Here is an 18,827-nt window from a genome sequence, read left to right as displayed (position 1 = left end):
CAGACCTTGCGCAGCGGGAAGACACACCCCTGCACTGTCCTGAGTGCTCAGTGCATGCTATGGGGGTCAAGGGGCAGACACACTTTCTGGCCTCACGGGAGACAGCCTCTGTGTGTGTGTGTGTGTGTGTGTGTGTGTATGTATGTGTACACGGTGCGCACATGCGCACGCGAGCCAGAGACTTGAGATGTTTGCAGCAACTGGCAGGGTGCAGCAGGTGTATCAGGTCCTTAAGGAAGGCTCCTGGGAAAGGAAAGGGAGGTGGGGTGGAGGAGGCTCTAGAACTCACACTGGGTCCGCGGGAGCTTGAGTCTCCTCACGCCTGCCCCGAGGCGTGCTGGGCTGGCCCCTCCCACTCATGCTTGCCCACCGCCCCCAGGCGTGCTGGGCTGGCCCCTCCCACTCATGCTTGCCCACCGCCCCCAGGCGTGCTGGGCTCTCCACTCATCTCTCTGCTCTTCTGGATCCTCATCTGTTTCTCCATCGCCGCACTGTTCACCAAGCACTACAGTGTCCGTCCCCTCATTGTGGCGCTGATCCTTCGGTCCATCTACTACCTGGGCATCGGGCCCACGCTCAACATCCTGGGTGCTCTCAATGTGAGTGCCACAGGGGCCCTGCGCCCACCCTGCTCACCTCTGATCCCTCCCACTCTTGGTCCCAGCCCCGTGTAGTTCTCCGCTGAGCCCGTTCTGTGTTCCTCCCTCCCACAAGTGAGGCAGCCAGGACTCAGAAAGGGGCTGCCTCAAGGGCAGAGTGCTGCCCTGAGAGATGGCAAAGAAGTCTTTTCCTAACCAGGAGCTGTAAGGCTGGGGGCTCTTCTGTTCCAGCCTGCTTGACCTGAGACTCCCGGGGCTTCTCTGAGTTCCAGGAGCCCAGACAGTTCTACCGACACTCTTCCTCTCGGGATGAGTGAGATCAGCACCTCTCATTCCCCTGGGCTGCTGGACTGGCAGGTCAGGATGGAAGATGGGGTGCTGACTTCCACGCTCTGCCCTTTCTACCCAGCTGACCAACAAGATCGTGTTTGTGGTGAGCTTCGTGGGCAACCGTGGCACCTTCATCCGTGGCTATAAGGCGATGGTCATGGACATGGAGTTCTTGTACCACGTGGGCTACATCCTGACGAGCGTCCTGGGCCTCTTTGCTCACGAGCTCTTTTACAGCATCCTGGTGAGCCTGTGCTTGGGCTGGACCCCCGGGGGGCTTCCAACCCTAGTCTCCCGAGAGCCTCTGGCTCTCCGGTACGGAGGAGGGGTCAGCCAGACCAGGCAACCTGAACACTCAGGTGTGTAACTACAAGCGGGTTTCTTATCTGTGACGACTCCATGTCCCCGAAGCACAGAGTGACAGGGGCTAGTGTGAGAAACACTTCGCTGAGAGTGGCTGGTGTCCTCCGCCCTCCTGGGATGCCCTCTGGTCTTTAACTGGATTCTCCTGGAAGCCTCCTGTTTGCTGCATTGCAGCCTGAGCGCCGGCCCCATTGGCAGAGCCTGTGGGAGCCGCCGGGGCCTGGCTCACGGAGGTGCTGTCCTCACAGCTCTTTGACCTCATCTACCGAGAGGAGACGCTGTTTAACGTCATCAAGAGTGTGACCCGGAACGGCCGGTCCATCCTGCTGACTGCCCTGCTGGCCCTCATCCTCGTCTACCTCTTCTCCATCGTGGGCTTCCTCTTTCTCAAGGACGACTTCATCCTGGAGGTGGACCGGCTGCCTGGGAACCACTCCAGAGGTCTCGGGGACTTCCTTTCTGGGGTGGGTGTGTGGGGTGACAATGGACACGCACAGGTGACTGATGGCAGCACCAGACAGGGTGTGCTTGTTCCTCCAGGCTCCCTGCCTTCCTCCTGTTGGATTCTGGGGAGGTCTAGCCTACAACCTGTATCCCCATGCATGACCTAGCTCACTGCAGTCAGAAGGGTAGGCAGAGTCTTGACTGCCTTTGGCTTGATCTGCGTCTGTCATTCACGCAGAGCTTGGTGACTGCAGGGGCCTGCCTGGGTGCCTGGCTCAAAGTCACAGAGACCCTCCTATCTGTGTGATGGTCTCTGTGTGAGCCAGCAGGGCCAGGAGAGGCCTCCCAGGACAGACTAGAGACAGACTAGGGTCAGACAGACATTTGGATCTCTTTGTGACCTTGTTGCTGTCATCTCCAGCCAGTACCCTGGGGATGTCACACGGAGCTGCCGCATTTATGGGCACGTGTAGCGGAGACAAGATGGACTGTGTCTCTGAGGTCTCTGTGCCTGAGATCGTAGAAGGTGAGACTGGCGTCTGCAGGATGGGGTGAAGTGGGTGGGGCAGAATGGGTCAGGCCCCGGGTCTGAACATACCACCCGCAGAGGACGAGGAGCCGGAGAGCACAGAGCGAGCCTGTGACACTCTACTTATGTGTATCGTCACCGTCATGAACCACGGACTGAGGAACGGTGGCGGCGTGGGCGACATCCTCCGCAAGCCCTCCAAAGACGTGAGCACCTTCCCACCTGTCCTGTGAATGCTCTCATTCCCAGCTAGTTCCTGTGATACTGTCCAGAGCTGTCAGCATCTCACCCCAGCACACTGTAGATGCTACAAGGGTCACCACGGCAACCCATCTTGGCTCTGAGGCCTGGGAAGGTGTGAGCCATCAGCAGCAGTCGGTAGCTTCCTCAGCCCCGAGGGAGGAGGGCTGGGTGGAGCCTCAAAGACTTGGCTTGGGCAGCCAGCAGCCCGGTGTCCATCCACTCCCGGTTGCTTAGAAGTCATCTTTGGCTAGACAAAGGTTCTGGAATGCGTGAGGCTTGGCACCCTGGCTGCTGACCCGGGAGCTCACAGCTGCCCTTCCCTTTAGCCAAGTTGGTTTTTTTGTTTGTTTTTGTTTTTTTGTTTTTTGAGACAGGGTTTCTCTGTGTAGCCCCGGCTGTCCTGGAACTCACTCTGTAGACCAGGCTGGCCTCAAACTCAGAAATCCGCCTGTCTCTGCCTCCCAAGTGCTGGGATTAAAGGCGAGCGCCACCACTACCGGCTTCCCTTTAGCCAAGTTAAAGGCGGAGGAGACAAGCCCTGTTTTGTAGGACTTGCCACACATGACAAACCTGTCAGGGCTTCCTCCTGTTCAGCCCTTTCTTTCTGGTTGGCAGCTGGGGTCACCGTTGTCTGTGGGTTCCCTCGTTCTCTCTCGGGGCTTGCGGTGACTCTGTCCTCACGGTGTCCCCTTGCTCTGCAGGAGTCGCTCTTCCCGGCCAGGGTGGTGTATGACCTCCTGTTCTTCTTCATCGTCATCATCATCGTGCTGAACCTCATCTTTGGGGTGATCATCGACACCTTCGCCGACCTGCGCAGCGAGAAGCAGAAGAAGGAGGAGATCCTCAAGACCACGTGCTTCATCTGTGGTGAGGCGCATGCGCTTGCCGGGCCGTTTCCTGTTGCGCGGCCGGAGGCTTCTAAGCCATGGCACCCAGTCCCCCCACTCTTGCTGACCTGGCCTGTGGGATCAGCAGGGCCCGGGGAAGCCACTGCTTCGAGCCCTTGGGCCTCCAGGAGAGGAACCTAAGGCCACTGTGGTCTCAGACTTCTGGTTTTATTCCATTGCTCCTTCTGAACCTAGTCATGGCCTCAAAGAGTAGCCAGGGTCCAAAGGGCAGGGCTCACTGTGGCCATGCTGTTGACCCAGCTAGTCCTGTCGCTGCTGGCCTCAGGCAATCCTCATGTTCCCAGAGTCCCTAGTGTTCTCTGCAGGAGGGCTGCAGCCATGTATGGTGGCGTCTCCACCGCTAGGCAGCGGGAACTTGAATAGTGACCGGAACCGCCCCAGAGAGGGGCCGGGGGAGTTGTTAGAAGCAGTCCCCGTGGTGGCCCTCAGTGGTGGCCCTCCTTCTGCCCCCAGGTCTGGAGAGGGACAAGTTTGACAACAAGACAGTGTCCTTCGAGGAGCACATCAAGCTGGAACACAACATGTGGAACTATCTCTACTTCATCGTGCTGGTCCGGGTCAAGAACAAGACAGACTACACCGGCCCCGAGAGCTACGTGGCTCAGATGATCAAGGTGAGCGTGTACTCCTGTCCAGGCTCACTCACATCTGGGAGGACACACTGCGTCTGCTGGCCCTGGCCCGAGGGTTGACAGCTGCGGTTGCTTGTTGGAACAGCCAAGGAGTAAGGAGCAGCTGGGGCCAGCCCTCCGCTGTGCAAAACCCTGCTGGCCACCACCCCTGCTATGAGGGGAAAGCAAACTTGCAGTGAATCTGTCAGCCCTGGAGAAGCATGGTGAACCAGGGCCCCCGAGGCACAGCAAGGGAGATCAGCTTCCTAAAGTCAGCATTGTCTCAGCCAGAGAGAAAGCCTGGAAAAGCTTAAAAATACCAGGCTTAGCGGAATTAAACCTAATCTTTCTAATTTCCAGCCATGGCGGCAGTGAGGAGTTTAGTCTAGAGAGCTTTAACTGTTGGTCGGAGATTTCACAGCTGTGACAGGGAACCAGAAATCTGCTTGGCTCGCGCCCCTCTCTCCTTTCTCTATCCCGGGGAAACATGGTTTTCCTTCTCTGGCACGAGTCGGATGCTCGGATGCTCGCTCTCCCAGGCTGCCATCTGTGTGACACTCCTGTTCCCTGAGCACGGGGCATGTTCGTCTGCAGCAGCGGGAAGGAGTGAACAAGTCTGGGTCTTGGCCTCCCGGCTCTGTGGCTGTGGCAGGGAGTGAGCAGACGGCCTGCTGGAGGCCAGGGCCGCCTCACGGGAGGACACAAGCCAACACAAGCCGGTTCAGATTTTCCCATGACACACTCCCTGCTGGCCATCGGTAAAGGGAGTGGCTCTCCCCGCACCGCGCCTCTTCGCTCCTCACCCTGGCGCTCTGTTCCAGAACAAGAACCTGGACTGGTTCCCGCGCATGCGCGCCATGTCCCTGGTGAGCGGCGAGGGTGAGGGCGAACAGAATGAGATCCGCATCCTGCAGGAGAAGCTCGGCTCCACCATGAAGCTGGTGTCGCATCTCACGGCCCAGCTCAATGAGCTCAAGGAGCAGGTGTGTCCCCAATCTCGGGCTACCGGCGTCATAGGGAATCCTGGTTCAGGTTGAGGCTTGCCCATGATGGTCGTTCCTGCAGTAGCCAGGCAGGAATCGCCTCTGGCTACCCAGTGCCGCTCCATAGCCGCTCGTGTAGTGTAGATGCTGTGGTCTCCCGAGTGCACACAATCAAGGGTTTGACTTGCTAACTGAGGACGACCCGGGGGTTGGGGTTGACCATCTGCCATCAGAGCTGAAGGGTAGCTGGGCCCTCTCGGGAGGACACAGACTTTCGCGGTGCCGAGGAGGAGGGAGCTGGGCCACCTGACGACGAATTGTTTAACTCAGATGACGGAGCAGCGGAAACGGAGGCAGCGCCTGGGCTTCGTGGATGTGCAGAACTGCATGAGTCGCTGAACAGAGCCAGAGACCCACGGCACAGAGCACTGCCCTTCCTTCAGGTCAGGTGGCCGGGTGGCCCATCACCTCCTGGAAGCCAGGTGCCCTCCCCACCTCCAGCTCTGCTGGTAACCTCCTTCCCTCCCTCCCTGCCAAGCCGGGCCCTGGCCAGCAGGAGTGCTTCAAAGCAGTCCTGCTTAGTACCCTTGAAGAGACTCGTTTACCTTAGTGCCTTAAGAGGATGCTAGGTCCTCCAGACTGCTGTCCCCCGAAGCAGTGACTGACATTCCTCAGCGGTCCTCACAGATGGTTACAAGTGGGCTGCCTCTAACCTCCAAACACTACACTGTGGCTGTCTCTGCCTGCCTGCCTGCCCGCCTGCCATCCTGGCTCAGGAAGGTGGTAGCCTGCTGTTATTAGCTTCGTAGGGCTTTGATATTTAACTTATTCCCAGGGGCCATCCCACCCTGCTGTGCCTGCACAGCTCTCAGTGCCTGTTCCTGCTGGGGACAGTGTGGCCTGTCCCAGTAGCCTGACTACTCAGGGTGGACCTTGTTCCCAGGACTTGTTTCTCCCCAGGCTTTGTAGGCGAGCCTCACAAGCCAAGGGACAGGACTGGGCTGTTTGAAAGTGGCGTTTGACTGCTTCTCCCTTCTCTTCAGTGTAATGTTTTACATGTCCCGTGTCCTGGGGACTAATGTGTTAATTGCCTTAAATAAATTAATAGAATCCAAGTCCATCAATGGGGCATGCTTCTGCCTCCTGCACTGCTGGAGACCACAGAGGCAAACACCCTGCTGGCCCAGCCTCCCCTCAGGCTCAGGATGCTAAATGCCACCTATTGCACCCCAACCCCTGCCAGGGCTCTGGTGACCTGCCGGGCTCCACCTGGTCCCCTTGCCCACCTGTAGGACATCGGAGTAGGATTTGAGCACCTGACAGAAGTGAGGTTCTAAGCAGTCACAGTAAGGTGGCCGTGTATCTTGCAACCCTCCACAGAACCTGCCCAGTGCCCCCACCATACTTAGGTAAGGGTTGGCTACAGCTTCCTGTCTCTCGAGTCACTTGGGCACGGCATTTGGCATTCCTAGTGGGCAGGAGGAAGAGACGCAAGCTGTCTCCTGAGTGGGAGGGAGGGCCAGGCAGGATGCCCCTGTGTCGGCCTCCTTTTCCCTGGGGCTGTCTCCACACTTAACTGCTGCTCCATCACAACAGGGGGCCGAGAACCCTCCCTGGGGCTGCAGACCTCAGCCTGGGAGGGACCCAGTTCCCTCAGCTCAGGGGATGCCCTGGACTCTGTGCTCTACAGCACCCCTGCTCAGGCGGAAACACCCTGGGGCAGATGAGTGAGTTCAAAACCAGGAGAGTGGGAGAAACTGGGCAGTTTTATTGATGAGCATCCGAAGATTCCACGTCAGGTCCGTGGGCGGGACAGGACCCGAGTCCAGGCTTTATGCTTCTCCTCGGGCCTTGTGGGTGCAAACTTCTCCTGCAGTTTCTTCCACATGCTCTTATTCATCTCTTGAAACTCTTCCAAAGTGTCTGCACAGGGAAAGATAGACAGGCCGACGTCATCTTACACTTGCCCATGAGGACCGCTCATCGGGCTGTCCCCAGAAGAGCGTGCTTTGCTTTCTGTGTCCCAGGCAGTGGGTCTGCACTGTGGAGGGGGGGTTTGCTATGGTGGTGAGGGCCCGTCCCCTTCAGCACCACGGATATGCACTCCTGCCCCACTCCACATGCACTTGCAAGGACATGGCGACTTCCTTCCAAACCTGACTCTGCCCTCAGCACTACTAAGGTACGCTTCCTGCCTTACGCATGCACCAAGAAATGGCTCCAACTTTCTTCTCACGCTCGGCCTACTACTGTCTACATCAGTGGGAGCCAGGTAGAGGGAGCCAAGGTCCTGGCTTTGGAAGCACATCAAAATAAGGAGCTGTCAGCAGTGTGGACCGCTGTAGGCTGGAGGGGAGGGAGGTGGACAACTTCACCCCATCCCCACCCAATCCCTGAACCCTTGCAACCTTCCATTCAACTGTAAAACCGGGAGAAGAGCACAAACTTCCCAGGATGGATTTGTGGCAATCAAGAGTAATGTACCTAGCTAGATGGAAAGGCCACACCTTCACAGTGGTGGCAGGGTGTCTGTGTTGGTGCACATATGGGGACAGCCATGTTTAAGAACCACACTTGAGCTAGGTGGTGGTGGCCCACGCATTTAATTGCAGCACTCAGGGAGCAGAGACGGGCGGATCTCTAAGTTCAAGACCAGCCTAGTCTACAGAGTAAGTTCCAAGGTGGCCAAAGCTAAACAGAATCCCTGTTGAAAGTCCCCTGCACACATGCAATGACACGGTCAGCCTCTCCCTGCCCTGACGGTGTGGCCGAGTGCTTTCCCCTGGGGCGGCCCTGGGTCAGCACTCTTGCCTCTTTCCACCCAGGACCACACAGCCCTACCCAACAACTGTGACAATGGGCACATGTCCACAGGGCACAGGACATCTCCTAGCAGACCTCTCATTTATAACTCCTAGATAGTGAACTCAGACACCATCCCAATACCGGCTAGCTTTCAGGCCCACTTTAACACCAGTGCTAGCCGCCGCCGCCGTCACAGTTTATGGGCAGTGGCCCCACTGCAGCCTGGAGCACTGGCCTGCCGTGTGGCCCCACTGCAGTGCCTCCTGCTCTGACTTTCCCAAGTCCACATTCCCACACAAGGCGCCCAGGGTGACACGGGGCTGGGGATGGCCCCCCTCTCGAGGGCCACACTCCAGGCCTGGCTGCTCCCGTGTAGTGTGGAGAGCCTTATTTGGGTGGTTCTGGTCCCACACAATTTCAACAAAAACACGAGGCCTGCTGTGCACACATTGTCGGGGTTTCCGGGGCTGACTGGAAGCCAGACCAACAGTCTCCACACTCCCCTGCTGCCCGCCCAGAGGCTTCCTGAGGTCTGGCAGAAGGGGAAGGACAAGATGGCGGGAAGCATCGTCCGTGCCGAGTCCACTCTCAGATCCCTCACAGACACTCTGTCACTGCTGGTCATGCATGCTCAGGGAGGGGTGTGGGAGTAAATTATAAGTCCTCCTGAAAGTCAACACTGACACAGCAGATGACATTCCCAGGTTCCCATCTGCCCAGAAGGGCAAGAGTTCTAGAAAGTTGAATCTTCATGGCCAAGAAGAAGGAGAAATTTCTAGAGTACCAGACAGCCAACGTTCAGGGCCCTACCCTCTCAGAAAAGGTTAGCCTATTTTTATATACAATATCCTTGACAATAAAAATAGCAGTTTTCCAGTCCCTACCTGCTCTGACCCTTTCTGTGACAATAGAAATGGGGAAGTGAGGAGGGGTGGCTGGCAGGGCTTCCTTCCTACGAGCTGGGTTCTAGCCATGACTCCCAGACCTCGTTAGCCGCATATCAAACCTGCAGACCACGTCTCCTGGGACAGATAACTCACAGGCGGATATCCCCATACTCATTCACTGAATGGCTTTTTGTTTTAATTAAAAGCCTCATTGTTTACAAAGCCCCCTTAGGACCATAAAAATAAAATTATTTTCCTTCCAAACTGAATCCAATGACTTCCAATTTGGCTAAAATGTTCCCAGCCACGAATTAAAAGCACTAAAGATGATTCTGTCTTCTAAATAACGCCTTTGACCTTTTCCATATTGTGTGGCTCAAGCATACGAGCTTTGAAGCCCAGGATCTGATCTCATCTCATCTCTGGGCTACTTGAGACTCCATCATGCAAAACTGCCTTCTTAGGCGAGCCTCTCACCAAGCAGGGAGGGCAGTGACGCCATCATACCTGTGGCCAGGATCAGCTTGTACTCCTCCACCGACAGGCCACTGAAGCTGGTGTCTCTAGGACGAGGGTACTGACATGGGCAGGAAAGAAGAGACACATTAGTTCTGCACACACTGGTCTTCCTCTGGCTGCCTGCAGTCTACCTGACAATGGGGGACAGCGCCACCTGGAGGCCAGGAGTCACGCCTGTGGAGATCTTAGCAGGCCCAGGACGCCTTGCTCTGACTGAGCGGCTCCCAGATGGAGCCCACACTGGTATCTGGTATCTGGAAGGAATGCCCTCCACACACAGCCTCTTCCATTTGGCCAGGTCTACTTGTGGAGCTCCTGACGTATTTTTCAAGTCTTGGAAAAACTACACTCATGGAACCTGACAGTAACCATGCTGAGGCTGAGGAGGAGGGCTTTGCTTGGTGTGACAGGATCGTCCTAACGCTCCATCTTTATCAGTGTGTGACACCGGTTCCATCACTGAGTGAGAACTATGAACAGGAGTGTGCGCTGGCACACACACAAGCATGGCTTTATTCAGAGGACCTTTCGAGGCCTCTGCCGGGCATCATTGTTGGCTTAGCTGAAAGTACTGGGTTACATCTCAAAGTCACAAAACACAATTCTTTACAAATGCTGTATGATCAGGCTTGCCCAGTTCTGACTGGTCCTCCCCTCAGAGGCTGGGATACAAAGGCCGTGCCCACTCACCTTGTGCTTGTAGTAGTTTGAATGGAGTCGTGCTAAGCTCTCGTACATCTGATCACAGGCCTCGGGCTCTGCAATCTGAAAGACAGCATGTCCCCAGGGAAGTTAGTGGAGGAGGTGGGCCCCCCACGCCGCACCCAGACCTCGAGGGAGGGCTATTCGTACAATGTATTCACAGAGGAGGGCACTGGTGTCCCCACATGCGTGCGGGAAGCAAACCTCCCTGTAGCTCCATGTATGAAAGGCCCCACCTCACCCGCCCCCGAACCTGCAGGATCTCTGAGCCCTCAACAAACAAAAGCCTTCAGCAGCTCTCTGCACTGTGGCGGCGACAACATGCCAGGTGTGGGTAGTAAAGAGATGCTGGGGGCAGAATGGGCTCCAGGGATCCAGAAAGCAGCTCAAGTGATGGCGGGGAAGGAAGGCCCTCCCAGGGAAAGGGACCCTGTAAATGAGGAGAGGACAGAGGGTGCTGCCATGGAGCCAAAGAGCACCCAGGGCTGCCTGAGGCCCAGGGGCACCAGAAAGCCTGCTGGGAAAGAAAGCAAGCTTTGTGAGCCGAGAGAAGTATGGAGTGGATTACATGTTCTTTTATGAAAGACCCAACAACAACAACAAAGGCACCATCGCTACTAAGCAAGGAGCTGTTAGGACAGCAGGGGAGAGAGCCAGCCAGGGCTCGGGGCACACCTGCAATCCCAGCACTTGGACAGGGCAGAGTGTGAAGTCAGCCTGGGTTACATGGAGAGCTCCGGCAGACCCTGAACTACAGAGGAGACACAGCTTTGAGAAGAAAGGAGGCCATGTTGCAAAATGGTTGAACCAAGCAGGGCCAAAACCAGGAAGAAAGCACAGAACAAGCACACAGACAGACCTGTGGGAAGCCAGGCTTCTGTCCTTCAGAACTTTACTCTTTAACCCTTCCTCTTCTCCACCCTTGCTGTTTGTCTATGTACCTCATTACATTCCTCTGCCAGGACTTCTGAAGAACAAAACTCTTTTATAGTTTTCCCAGAATTCAAACGATGGCTTTTTTCTTCCCTGACTTAAATCCTTTCTCGAAGAGTGAACATATAAATAAATCAGGAGTTGAGCATTTCAGCGAGGCAGCCCTCTTCTGCCTGCGTGTCAAATGAGGTCCCAGCTCTCAGTCGACACAGCCCCAGCCCTGCCTGCCTTTCTACAGATGTACCCCCTGCTCAAGGCTGGCAGGGGCTGTCCAGGAGGCCATCTGCCTTCTGAATGCTGGAATTAAAGGTGTGCTATCATGCCTGGCAGCACACTGCTTCTTGAGCAAGCGTGGGTAACGAGCCACACAGACAGAGGCAGAGCACACACATCCCAAGCTCTTGGCCTCGGACACAGAATGCTCTACTCAGATGTCAGGACACAGGGGCTCCCACTCCTAAGTGCAGTGCTCGGCACATGGGACCGGTGGACCCTTGGGGCTCACTGGCTGACCTGCTCAGCCTACATAGAGCCTACAGGGGGAGACAGAGGACCTATCTGTAAAAAAGGAAGGGAGGGAAGGAGGGAGGGAGGGAGGGGAACGAAAGGGTGGACAGTATTTGAGGACTGACAGCAGAAGCTGCCCTCTGTATGTGCAAATGTGCACATGCACGCAGCCCCACATCCGCAGCTGCACTCACAAACAGCAGTCACACATGTCTGACACCGACAGGAAAGGTCATTTCCTCTGCTGTGCTCTCCTCTGCGCTGGGCTGACTGCACAAGGCATCTACCTGCACAGCCTCGGTGCGAGCAGAGAGCTCACAGGGAGCAGGGGCCTCTGTAGCCGCAGGGACAGTGGGGCGGCTGCCTGGGCGGGATCCTGGTACCATCGCTCACCAGCGACAAGATGGCCACATCTTGTCACAGACCTCTGCCCATTCACTTAAGGCTGACGCGTCTGCATCACTCTTACGAGTGTCTGGTCATTTACGAGGCCCTTTCACACACCCCCAACACGAGCATGTGCCTGCTGAGATTCTGGATGTTCTCTCGTGCGACCGTTCAGGACAACTGACGCTGATACAGTGCCATTGTCTAATAATCCGTGCCCACATTCCAACCTTGGGCACCGTCTAGGGAAACCCTCACAGGGCAGGGTTCCACCCACTGTGCTGCACTGTCCTATGCCGTGGTCACCTTTTGTCCTCTGCCTCGCTCCGTTTCCATCTTTCATGTACTGCCACTTTATAGCTTTACTGGTGAACCTGACTTTAAAGGTGATAATGAGCCCCCACCTCTGAGGGCAGTATCAAGTTGAAGGAGGTGACAGGGCCGCTCCTGGCCAGGAGCATCCGGTAACAGCCAGTGTGTGCTGCAGAGTGCTGGGGCCTGCATTCTAATACAAACGCAAGAGAGCTGCTGCTCACCAACACAGAGCACACAGGGTGTGCAGTGTGCTGCGGCCTGCACAGGGAGAGCCAGGGAAGACTGCAGAAACATCCCAGCTGGAACACAGCCAGGGAGGACCCAAGGAGTGTGCATGAGTGGCCAGTGCCAGTCAGGTAGGAGTGTTACTGGGGCTGGGGGCAATGCAGGAGAACTGGACCTGGCCTGGCCAACCCTGGGCAGCCAGTTAACATCCCATGGTCAGGCAGGGGCTCTGCCGTGAAGGCTGCTCTCATGGCTGCTCACCTGCACCTACCCGCCCACCCTCTGGCTGCCATCCTAGTGCCTGGCGGGGGCAGCCTGCACAGCAGTCAGCCCTGGGCCCCAGCGGCGGTCCCTGCAGAGGCTGCCCGACAGGATAAGCACAGAGGACAGGGCCACCCTTACAAGACCTGAGAGCAAAACTGAGGTGACCCTGGGAACCTCAGCCTCTTCAGTGCCCTCTGTCCCTCAGTTTGCAGGCAGAGATGGTGGCACAGGTCTATCATCTCAGAACTCAGGAACCAGGGGTGTGGTGAGTTCGAGGCCACCCTCGGGGTCTAGATAACACAATGCAAAATTACCTGTTATCTAATTTCCCACTAGGTCAGGTGTTTACAAAAGGCTATAAAGCAGCCCAGGGAGCTGAAGGGAGTTTGCAACAATTTCTAGCAAATTCTTACTGTCTAAGGAGAGGCAGCAAGCAACAAGCCCCACTTCAGGATCTGTGTTGTATCTAACTCCAGCTCAGCACTTAAAAATCAATCTTATTTGCTACCTAGCTGCTCCCAGTCTTGATGGCTAAGCCTTGTCTGTACCTACCTGCACCTCACAGACCGGCACCCTGCACCTCACCCTCCACACAGACTGGCACACACACGCTGGGACCTGGGGCCCCCAGCGCCTTTCATGAAATCCTTTAGCAAAGACATGCATAAATTACCTGGACTTGCATTTGCACCTAGTGAGATTAAAGACATTTGGGGACAAAGCCGCACATGGGTGATATGAAAAATTCAACGCTGTTCCCCACTCGTGAATGAAATGGAGGCTCTGAGCCGAGCGCCCCTCACGGCTCCATCGCGTTCCCCACACTTCCCTGCTCAGCTGTCAGTAAATCTCTCCTTACCATATTAAACTTTTATATATACAAATCTACATAGGTGCCGCAGGCACTGATTTCGATTTTCAAAATTGAATTTTGGGTGGTGACAGCAATTCGTACAGCGGCCCCTATTCCAGTGACACAAGGGAAGCATAAGCACGCTGGGGAAGTGCCGCAGACTGCTCTGCTAATGAAGGTGGAACTGGAGCTGGTCCAGGAGGCTCTACACGGAGACTGTTCCATGACTCCGTAATGAAGTTCTGACAGGAACCAGGCCGACCTGGAGCACATTCCTGTCAGGGACACTGGATGTCTATTTCCTGAGCACCTTCTATGGAGAGTGCACTGCCAGAGACCCCGACTGCGAGGGATATGAAGGGGTAGCCAGCAGTCAAGGAGGGGACAAGAAACGAGTGCACCGGAAACCAACCCTGCCTTGAGCTGTGTGGAGCCGAGTGGCAGTCAGGGCATTGTCTGAGCTTGAGCAGCACGGGATGGGTGCACGGAGAGAGGGCGCAGGACAAGCTGCCCAGCCGGTCAGGTTTCTGGTGTGTGGAGTACAGCAGTCCAAAGTCACTGGGCTCAAAGATTAAGAAAGACTTAAGTTCTGAAGGTAGAGCAAGGGCCTGTGAGGCCAGGGACTGAGGCAGGCTGGGAGGCCAGGACACCTGGACACCAAGGGCTGGCAGGTACTGAAGGCCTGGAGCTGATGAAGTGGGGACCACTACTGGATGTAGCCATTTACCCCCGAGAAGAACAGCTGCACTTTTACACACTTACACACTTACACACACACAAACACACACACACACACACACACACACACCACAGCTCCCCACTCCAAACTCCAAACCGAGGGTAAAGACGACGACGATGACACTCAGTCTATCCTGGACACTGCTTTCCTCACACCCCACTGTTTGTAGTGCCTGCAACATACAAAGAGTACACGCTGTCCTCAGACCATGTCCCCAAAGTCTGACTCACACTGAGATGCCCTCTCTGTGGCTGTGAGGCACCGAGACCAGGCTTCGCCTGGATGTCTACACTCAGGCCTTGGATCCTTTCTGAGGAGATGCCGGCACTGTTCCTCACTAGACACCCAGCAAAGCTTGGTATCTCTCTTTGGGCCATCACCCAACCCTCTGTAAGACACAACGGCCACCGCCTGTACGGCTGGGCAGGCGGCCCTCACCCCAGGCAGCAGCATCTGCAGACCAGCCTCATTCCCCGAGTGGCCTGAGCTTACTGGGCTGGCCGGGCAGAGCTGTCAGCCACCCTGCACCGGACAACTCGCTAGCGGGATCTGCTCTTCGTTAGCGGGACCTGCTCTTCGCCTGCAGTTAAGTCACTAAGCGCAGCTGCCTGCCCTTCCCCCACTCGAGATTCTTTTGTGCAGCTCGAGGTGCAGCAGGGACCAGCAGGCAGGGACCGAGAGCTCTTAAGAAAGCTGTATTCAGAGTAGACCAGACCCACAGCCGCAAACTTCAAAAGGCAACAACAAGCACAAGGTGGTGAGGTGGTCCCTGTGTTCCAGCTCCCACTGCCACCCCTCCTGGAGGGGTTAGGGTGGGCAGAGAGATGCCCCCAGGGCCAGCCTCTGGCTTATATGGAGGCAGAGGGCTCTGTGCTCAGGTCTGTAGTCTGAATTATTAATTGGCCTTCCAGCAAGCCTGGCCTTTCTGCACTGGTGTCCCACAGAGGACCACCTTTCTTCTTGTTGCACTGGGGAGGTGGTGACTGGGGCACAGAAAAGGAAGTGGGCCTCAAGTGTTTAATTCCTTGCCCCAACTGCTGTGATCCAAAAGGTGCGATCGGAGAATCCAGGGAGGGAGGACCTGCTGCTTACAGAAGAAACTTAACAGGAGGGCTCTCAAGAGGACTGATAACAAGGCACCTGCTGAGACCCGGGCCATGTGGACAGGCTGCCCAGAGGCCGGCTGTCTCCTTGTTTCTTACTGTCAAGGAACCTGAGTCAATGGTTTTTACTTTTCTGATTAGATTTCAATATCTGTAAGAATCTGGACAGCGCCAGCTTCCTCACCCCGGGGCCCAGAGGGTAAAACCGGATGAGACGCGCCAAGTGTCCCCTGCACCTTGTACCGTGCATGTTAAACCACAGGAAGCCCAGGGTCTCAGCAAGGCTGCGGGTCTCAGCAAGGCTGCTCTGCACAGCAGCCTCCCCGCCTCCAGCTCCACTTTCTGGACAAGTGGAGGAGAGGTGGGGGTCACAGCCATCAGCCACCCCCAGGTCTCATCCCACCTTCTACTGTGGGTTTAATGAAGCGTCTCTCAGAGCCACCTTCCCTTCCCAAGGTCTTTCCTAAGTGATCCGGGGGCGGCAGAGGGAGTGACTCACACTCTGTTCTCTGTCCCAGCCAAGGACTGCTCCCTCCAAAAATTATCACCACGATTTACTAAGCCCAAGCAGGCTCAATTTCAGGTGACATGAGGATGAGCTACGACATAGGTCCTGAGTAATGTGCCCGCTGCCGCCACCCAGAACACATCCATCAGCTGTGGCGGGGCCTCTGGTGATGCTGACCTGCATTTACAGCTATGACTCAAGTCTGTGTGGGCCTCAGCTGATCAGAAACTGTGTCCCTAGGTGGTGACAAAGGATGACAACTCCCAAAGAGAAAGCTCTCCTCTCCCTGCTGTCTGTCTTACCCTAACAATCAAATAGGTGAGCGCCAGTTTCTCCTTCTCTGGCATCTGGCCTCTGGCTGCCCAACTCTAAGCCACTTGGGACTGAGGACTGGACGGTGCCTGTGTCAGCAGTGCCTGGGGCGCCACATACACAGAAGCTTTGGACCAATGAGTGTACACACAGGACAGTCTGCCCTCTCTCCTTGCCACTGCCTCCGACAACTTTACCGCTGCATCTGGAGACGACTGGCCTCACAAACCACAACCAGTCCCTTGTTCTCTTGAATGTTCACTCAGATGCTTTTGTGTACCAAGAGCTGTATTAGACACGGTGTGCAAGTCGGGGTGGGGGCTTCATCTCTATTCCCCAGGACGCTCATACTACAAATTAGGGAGCATAGCCCTAGAAAGACCGTGGGGTTTGCCTCATGATTCGTAAGATATGGGTCAGTGAAGACCGCCAGCCCAGTGTGAGGTCCCTGGGCCAGACCCAACATCCATGTGACAATCAGCAGTGTGGTCATGGGGTGGCCACTGGCACCCTCTTACTCACGAGGTGGGCTGGTTTAGCTGCTTCCTGCTTTGGCAGGTCGTGGCCCATCTCACAGGTCACCTGCCGACTATGTGTGCTGGGCATCTCACTACTCACCTCTGACCTCTTGCCTAAGCCCAGGGCTCAACCAACCCCCTGCCTACTTGACATTCCACTTGGAAGTCGGTCTGCTCGGCGTCTCGAGTTTAAAGCCTCTAACACCAAACATGCGATGTACTCCCCACACTCCACCTGCTCCTCCGTCTAGTCTTTCCCGTTTGAGTAAATGGCACCCAGCTGCTCAAGCCAAAAAAAGAAAAGGGGGAAAAAAATCTAGGCGCTGTCCTTGGTTCCTCTCCTTTACCCCACACCCAGGACACCCGCGCTGTTAATGTGACCCGCACATTACAGACTGCTCTGCTACTTCTGTCTCCTGTGCCGCCACCCTCGTCCAAACCACCGCCAGCATCTCTCTCTTCCGGTGCTACCTCAGCAGGCTTCTCTGCGGCTTCTGGTTTCCATTTGCCACAGCACCAGAGTAACCTCTGAAAATTAGGGCACATCAGTCCCCGGACTAAATGTCCCCGGTGGCTTCTCACTGGCTTCCTGGTAAGATCTGACTTCTAACGCAGGACTGGAGAGGTGACTGGGCAGTTAAAAACAACCTAGGTCTGATTCCTAGTACCCACACGGTGGTTCACAACCACTTGTAACATCAGTTGCAGGGGAATCCATCGCCCTCTTCTGGCCTCAGTGGGCACTGCACTAACATGGTACACAGACATATCTGTAGGTAAAATTTAAAAAAAAAAAAAATGAAGACAAAAAACCAAAAACAAAAAAACCAAAACCATACCCTGTATGGTCCCTGGTTCCTGCCTTCCGTCAGCTTCAAATCTTAGCTGTGAACATCCCACTCACTACCCGTAGGTTTGCTTTCTTTTCTGTAATATGCCAGTCTGGTTTTCTCTGAAGTGCCTGGCTGCCATCCCCGAAGAGCCGTCAGTGTTCACTGTCTTCCTGCCTTGAGTCCTACCTATGTGTAACTTTCCCAGGCAAGCCTCAGGAACCCGACTAATGTTACATTTACCACGATCAGAGTACTCATTGGGACTGTCGTATGCATTTTGTTCCTCGTGTCCTGAATGAGAATTTAAAACCACAAGGAGTAAGACCCCGTCTAATTCATGTATCTCCCTGGAACCTAGTTCTCCGAACATGGCCGTGCTTGATAAGGGGAGCTACACCAGAGTGGGGCGAGAAGGTCTACCTCTCACACAAGGGACCTGTGTGGAAGGCCCAAACAGTTTCACAGTGACAGAAGGCTGTGAGGCTTGGCTGGAGGTTTCTGGGGCTCGACTGGTCTCACAAACACAACCTGGGGCTCGACTGGGCTCACAAACACAACCTGGGGCTAGACTGGGCTTATACACACATTTATGTTATGGAAGAAACAAGCCTGCCTTACAATTTGATTCTTTAGTGGCATCTGAACCTCAGGGGCGCTTCACCGATCACTACACGGTGCAGATAAGGGGGAAAGGTGAGAAGAAGGCGTCGCACTCCGCAGCGAGCTGGAAGATGGGTACCTCGCACACGTGCAGCCTGGCAGAGAGGCTGACGCATGCGCAGACCCCCCCACACGCACCCGCGCCGCCCCTCGCTCCGACGTCCCCAACCTCCTCCCCTCCGGTCACCTGAGTGTTCTCTCCCTCCCGAAAGGCCTGTGCTACCCGCTGCCGCAGGTAAGCGCCCAAGTCTCGGCCCCGTTTGGTCTCGTCCACTGGCCATTCCTCACAGAGCTTAAGGAAACGCCGGTAGCGGAGAGCGGCCATCTTGGGCCCCGCTTGCCCCGCCCCTCGGGGGAGGAGTCGAGGTCGCGGAGAGCGCGTGCGCACTAAGGCGCGCCGGCCTCCCCGCGGACATGCGCGGTTCTGCCAACCTACGGGCCTCCAGGCAGCGGCGCTGCTCACCTTTGAGAGCGAGGTCTGAGCTCCTCGGATTCTTCGTCCTGGAGCTCGCCCAGCTCCCAGGGGCAAAGCAGACGCGGTGTACCCTGGGGACAGCTTTGCTCTTCGTTTTCAGTGACTTCACAAGCTCGAGACTAAAACAGCTTCCCCGGAGACCTGTGCTGTTTTGCATAAGCGGGACATTTGCATGTAAATACAGGTTGTCTTTGGATGGAGATGCGTTTGATCTTAATGTCTGGCGTGTACACACACACACACACACACACACACACACAGCTGCCCCACTC

At 55.9% G+C, this 18,827-nt stretch overlaps 2 protein-coding genes across 2 annotated transcripts in view; one reads left to right on the top strand and one right to left on the bottom strand.

Moving 5' to 3' along the window:
- Positions 1 to 6,134, top strand: part of Itpr3 (inositol 1,4,5-trisphosphate receptor type 3) — a 65,582-nt gene extending 59,448 nt beyond the window's left edge. The window contains exons 50-58 of the mRNA XM_028777060.1: positions 427 to 599; positions 1,009 to 1,173; positions 1,541 to 1,733; positions 2,158 to 2,262; positions 2,344 to 2,471; positions 3,210 to 3,375; positions 3,870 to 4,030; positions 4,849 to 5,010; positions 5,341 to 6,134. Coding sequence (XP_028632893.1) covers positions 427 to 599; positions 1,009 to 1,173; positions 1,541 to 1,733; positions 2,158 to 2,262; positions 2,344 to 2,471; positions 3,210 to 3,375; positions 3,870 to 4,030; positions 4,849 to 5,010; positions 5,341 to 5,409 — 1,322 coding nt within the window. The 3' untranslated portion in view covers positions 5,410 to 6,134. The remainder of the gene's footprint in view (positions 1 to 426; positions 600 to 1,008; positions 1,174 to 1,540; positions 1,734 to 2,157; positions 2,263 to 2,343; positions 2,472 to 3,209; positions 3,376 to 3,869; positions 4,031 to 4,848; positions 5,011 to 5,340) is intronic.
- Positions 6,135 to 6,758: 624 nt separating this feature from the next.
- LOC114629062 (ubiquinol-cytochrome-c reductase complex assembly factor 2) lies at positions 6,759 to 18,437 on the bottom strand. The gene is made up of 4 exons (XM_028777058.1): positions 18,268 to 18,437; positions 9,912 to 9,986; positions 9,210 to 9,279; positions 6,759 to 6,933 (listed from the first exon to the last, which is right to left on the bottom strand). Exons 1-4 carry the CDS (start codon positions 18,403 to 18,405, stop codon positions 6,806 to 6,808), a joined length of 411 nt encoding a protein of 136 aa, XP_028632891.1. The 5' UTR covers positions 18,406 to 18,437; the 3' UTR covers positions 6,759 to 6,805.
- Between the last annotated feature and the right edge of the window lie 390 nt (positions 18,438 to 18,827).

Source organism: Grammomys surdaster, unplaced genomic scaffold (assembly GCF_004785775.1).
Source record: "Grammomys surdaster isolate TR1022 unplaced genomic scaffold, NIH_TR_1.0 277, whole genome shotgun sequence".
Classification (NCBI taxonomy): Eukaryota; Metazoa; Chordata; class Mammalia; order Rodentia; family Muridae; genus Grammomys; species Grammomys surdaster.
This window is presented reverse-complemented; position numbering and strand designations above follow the sequence as displayed.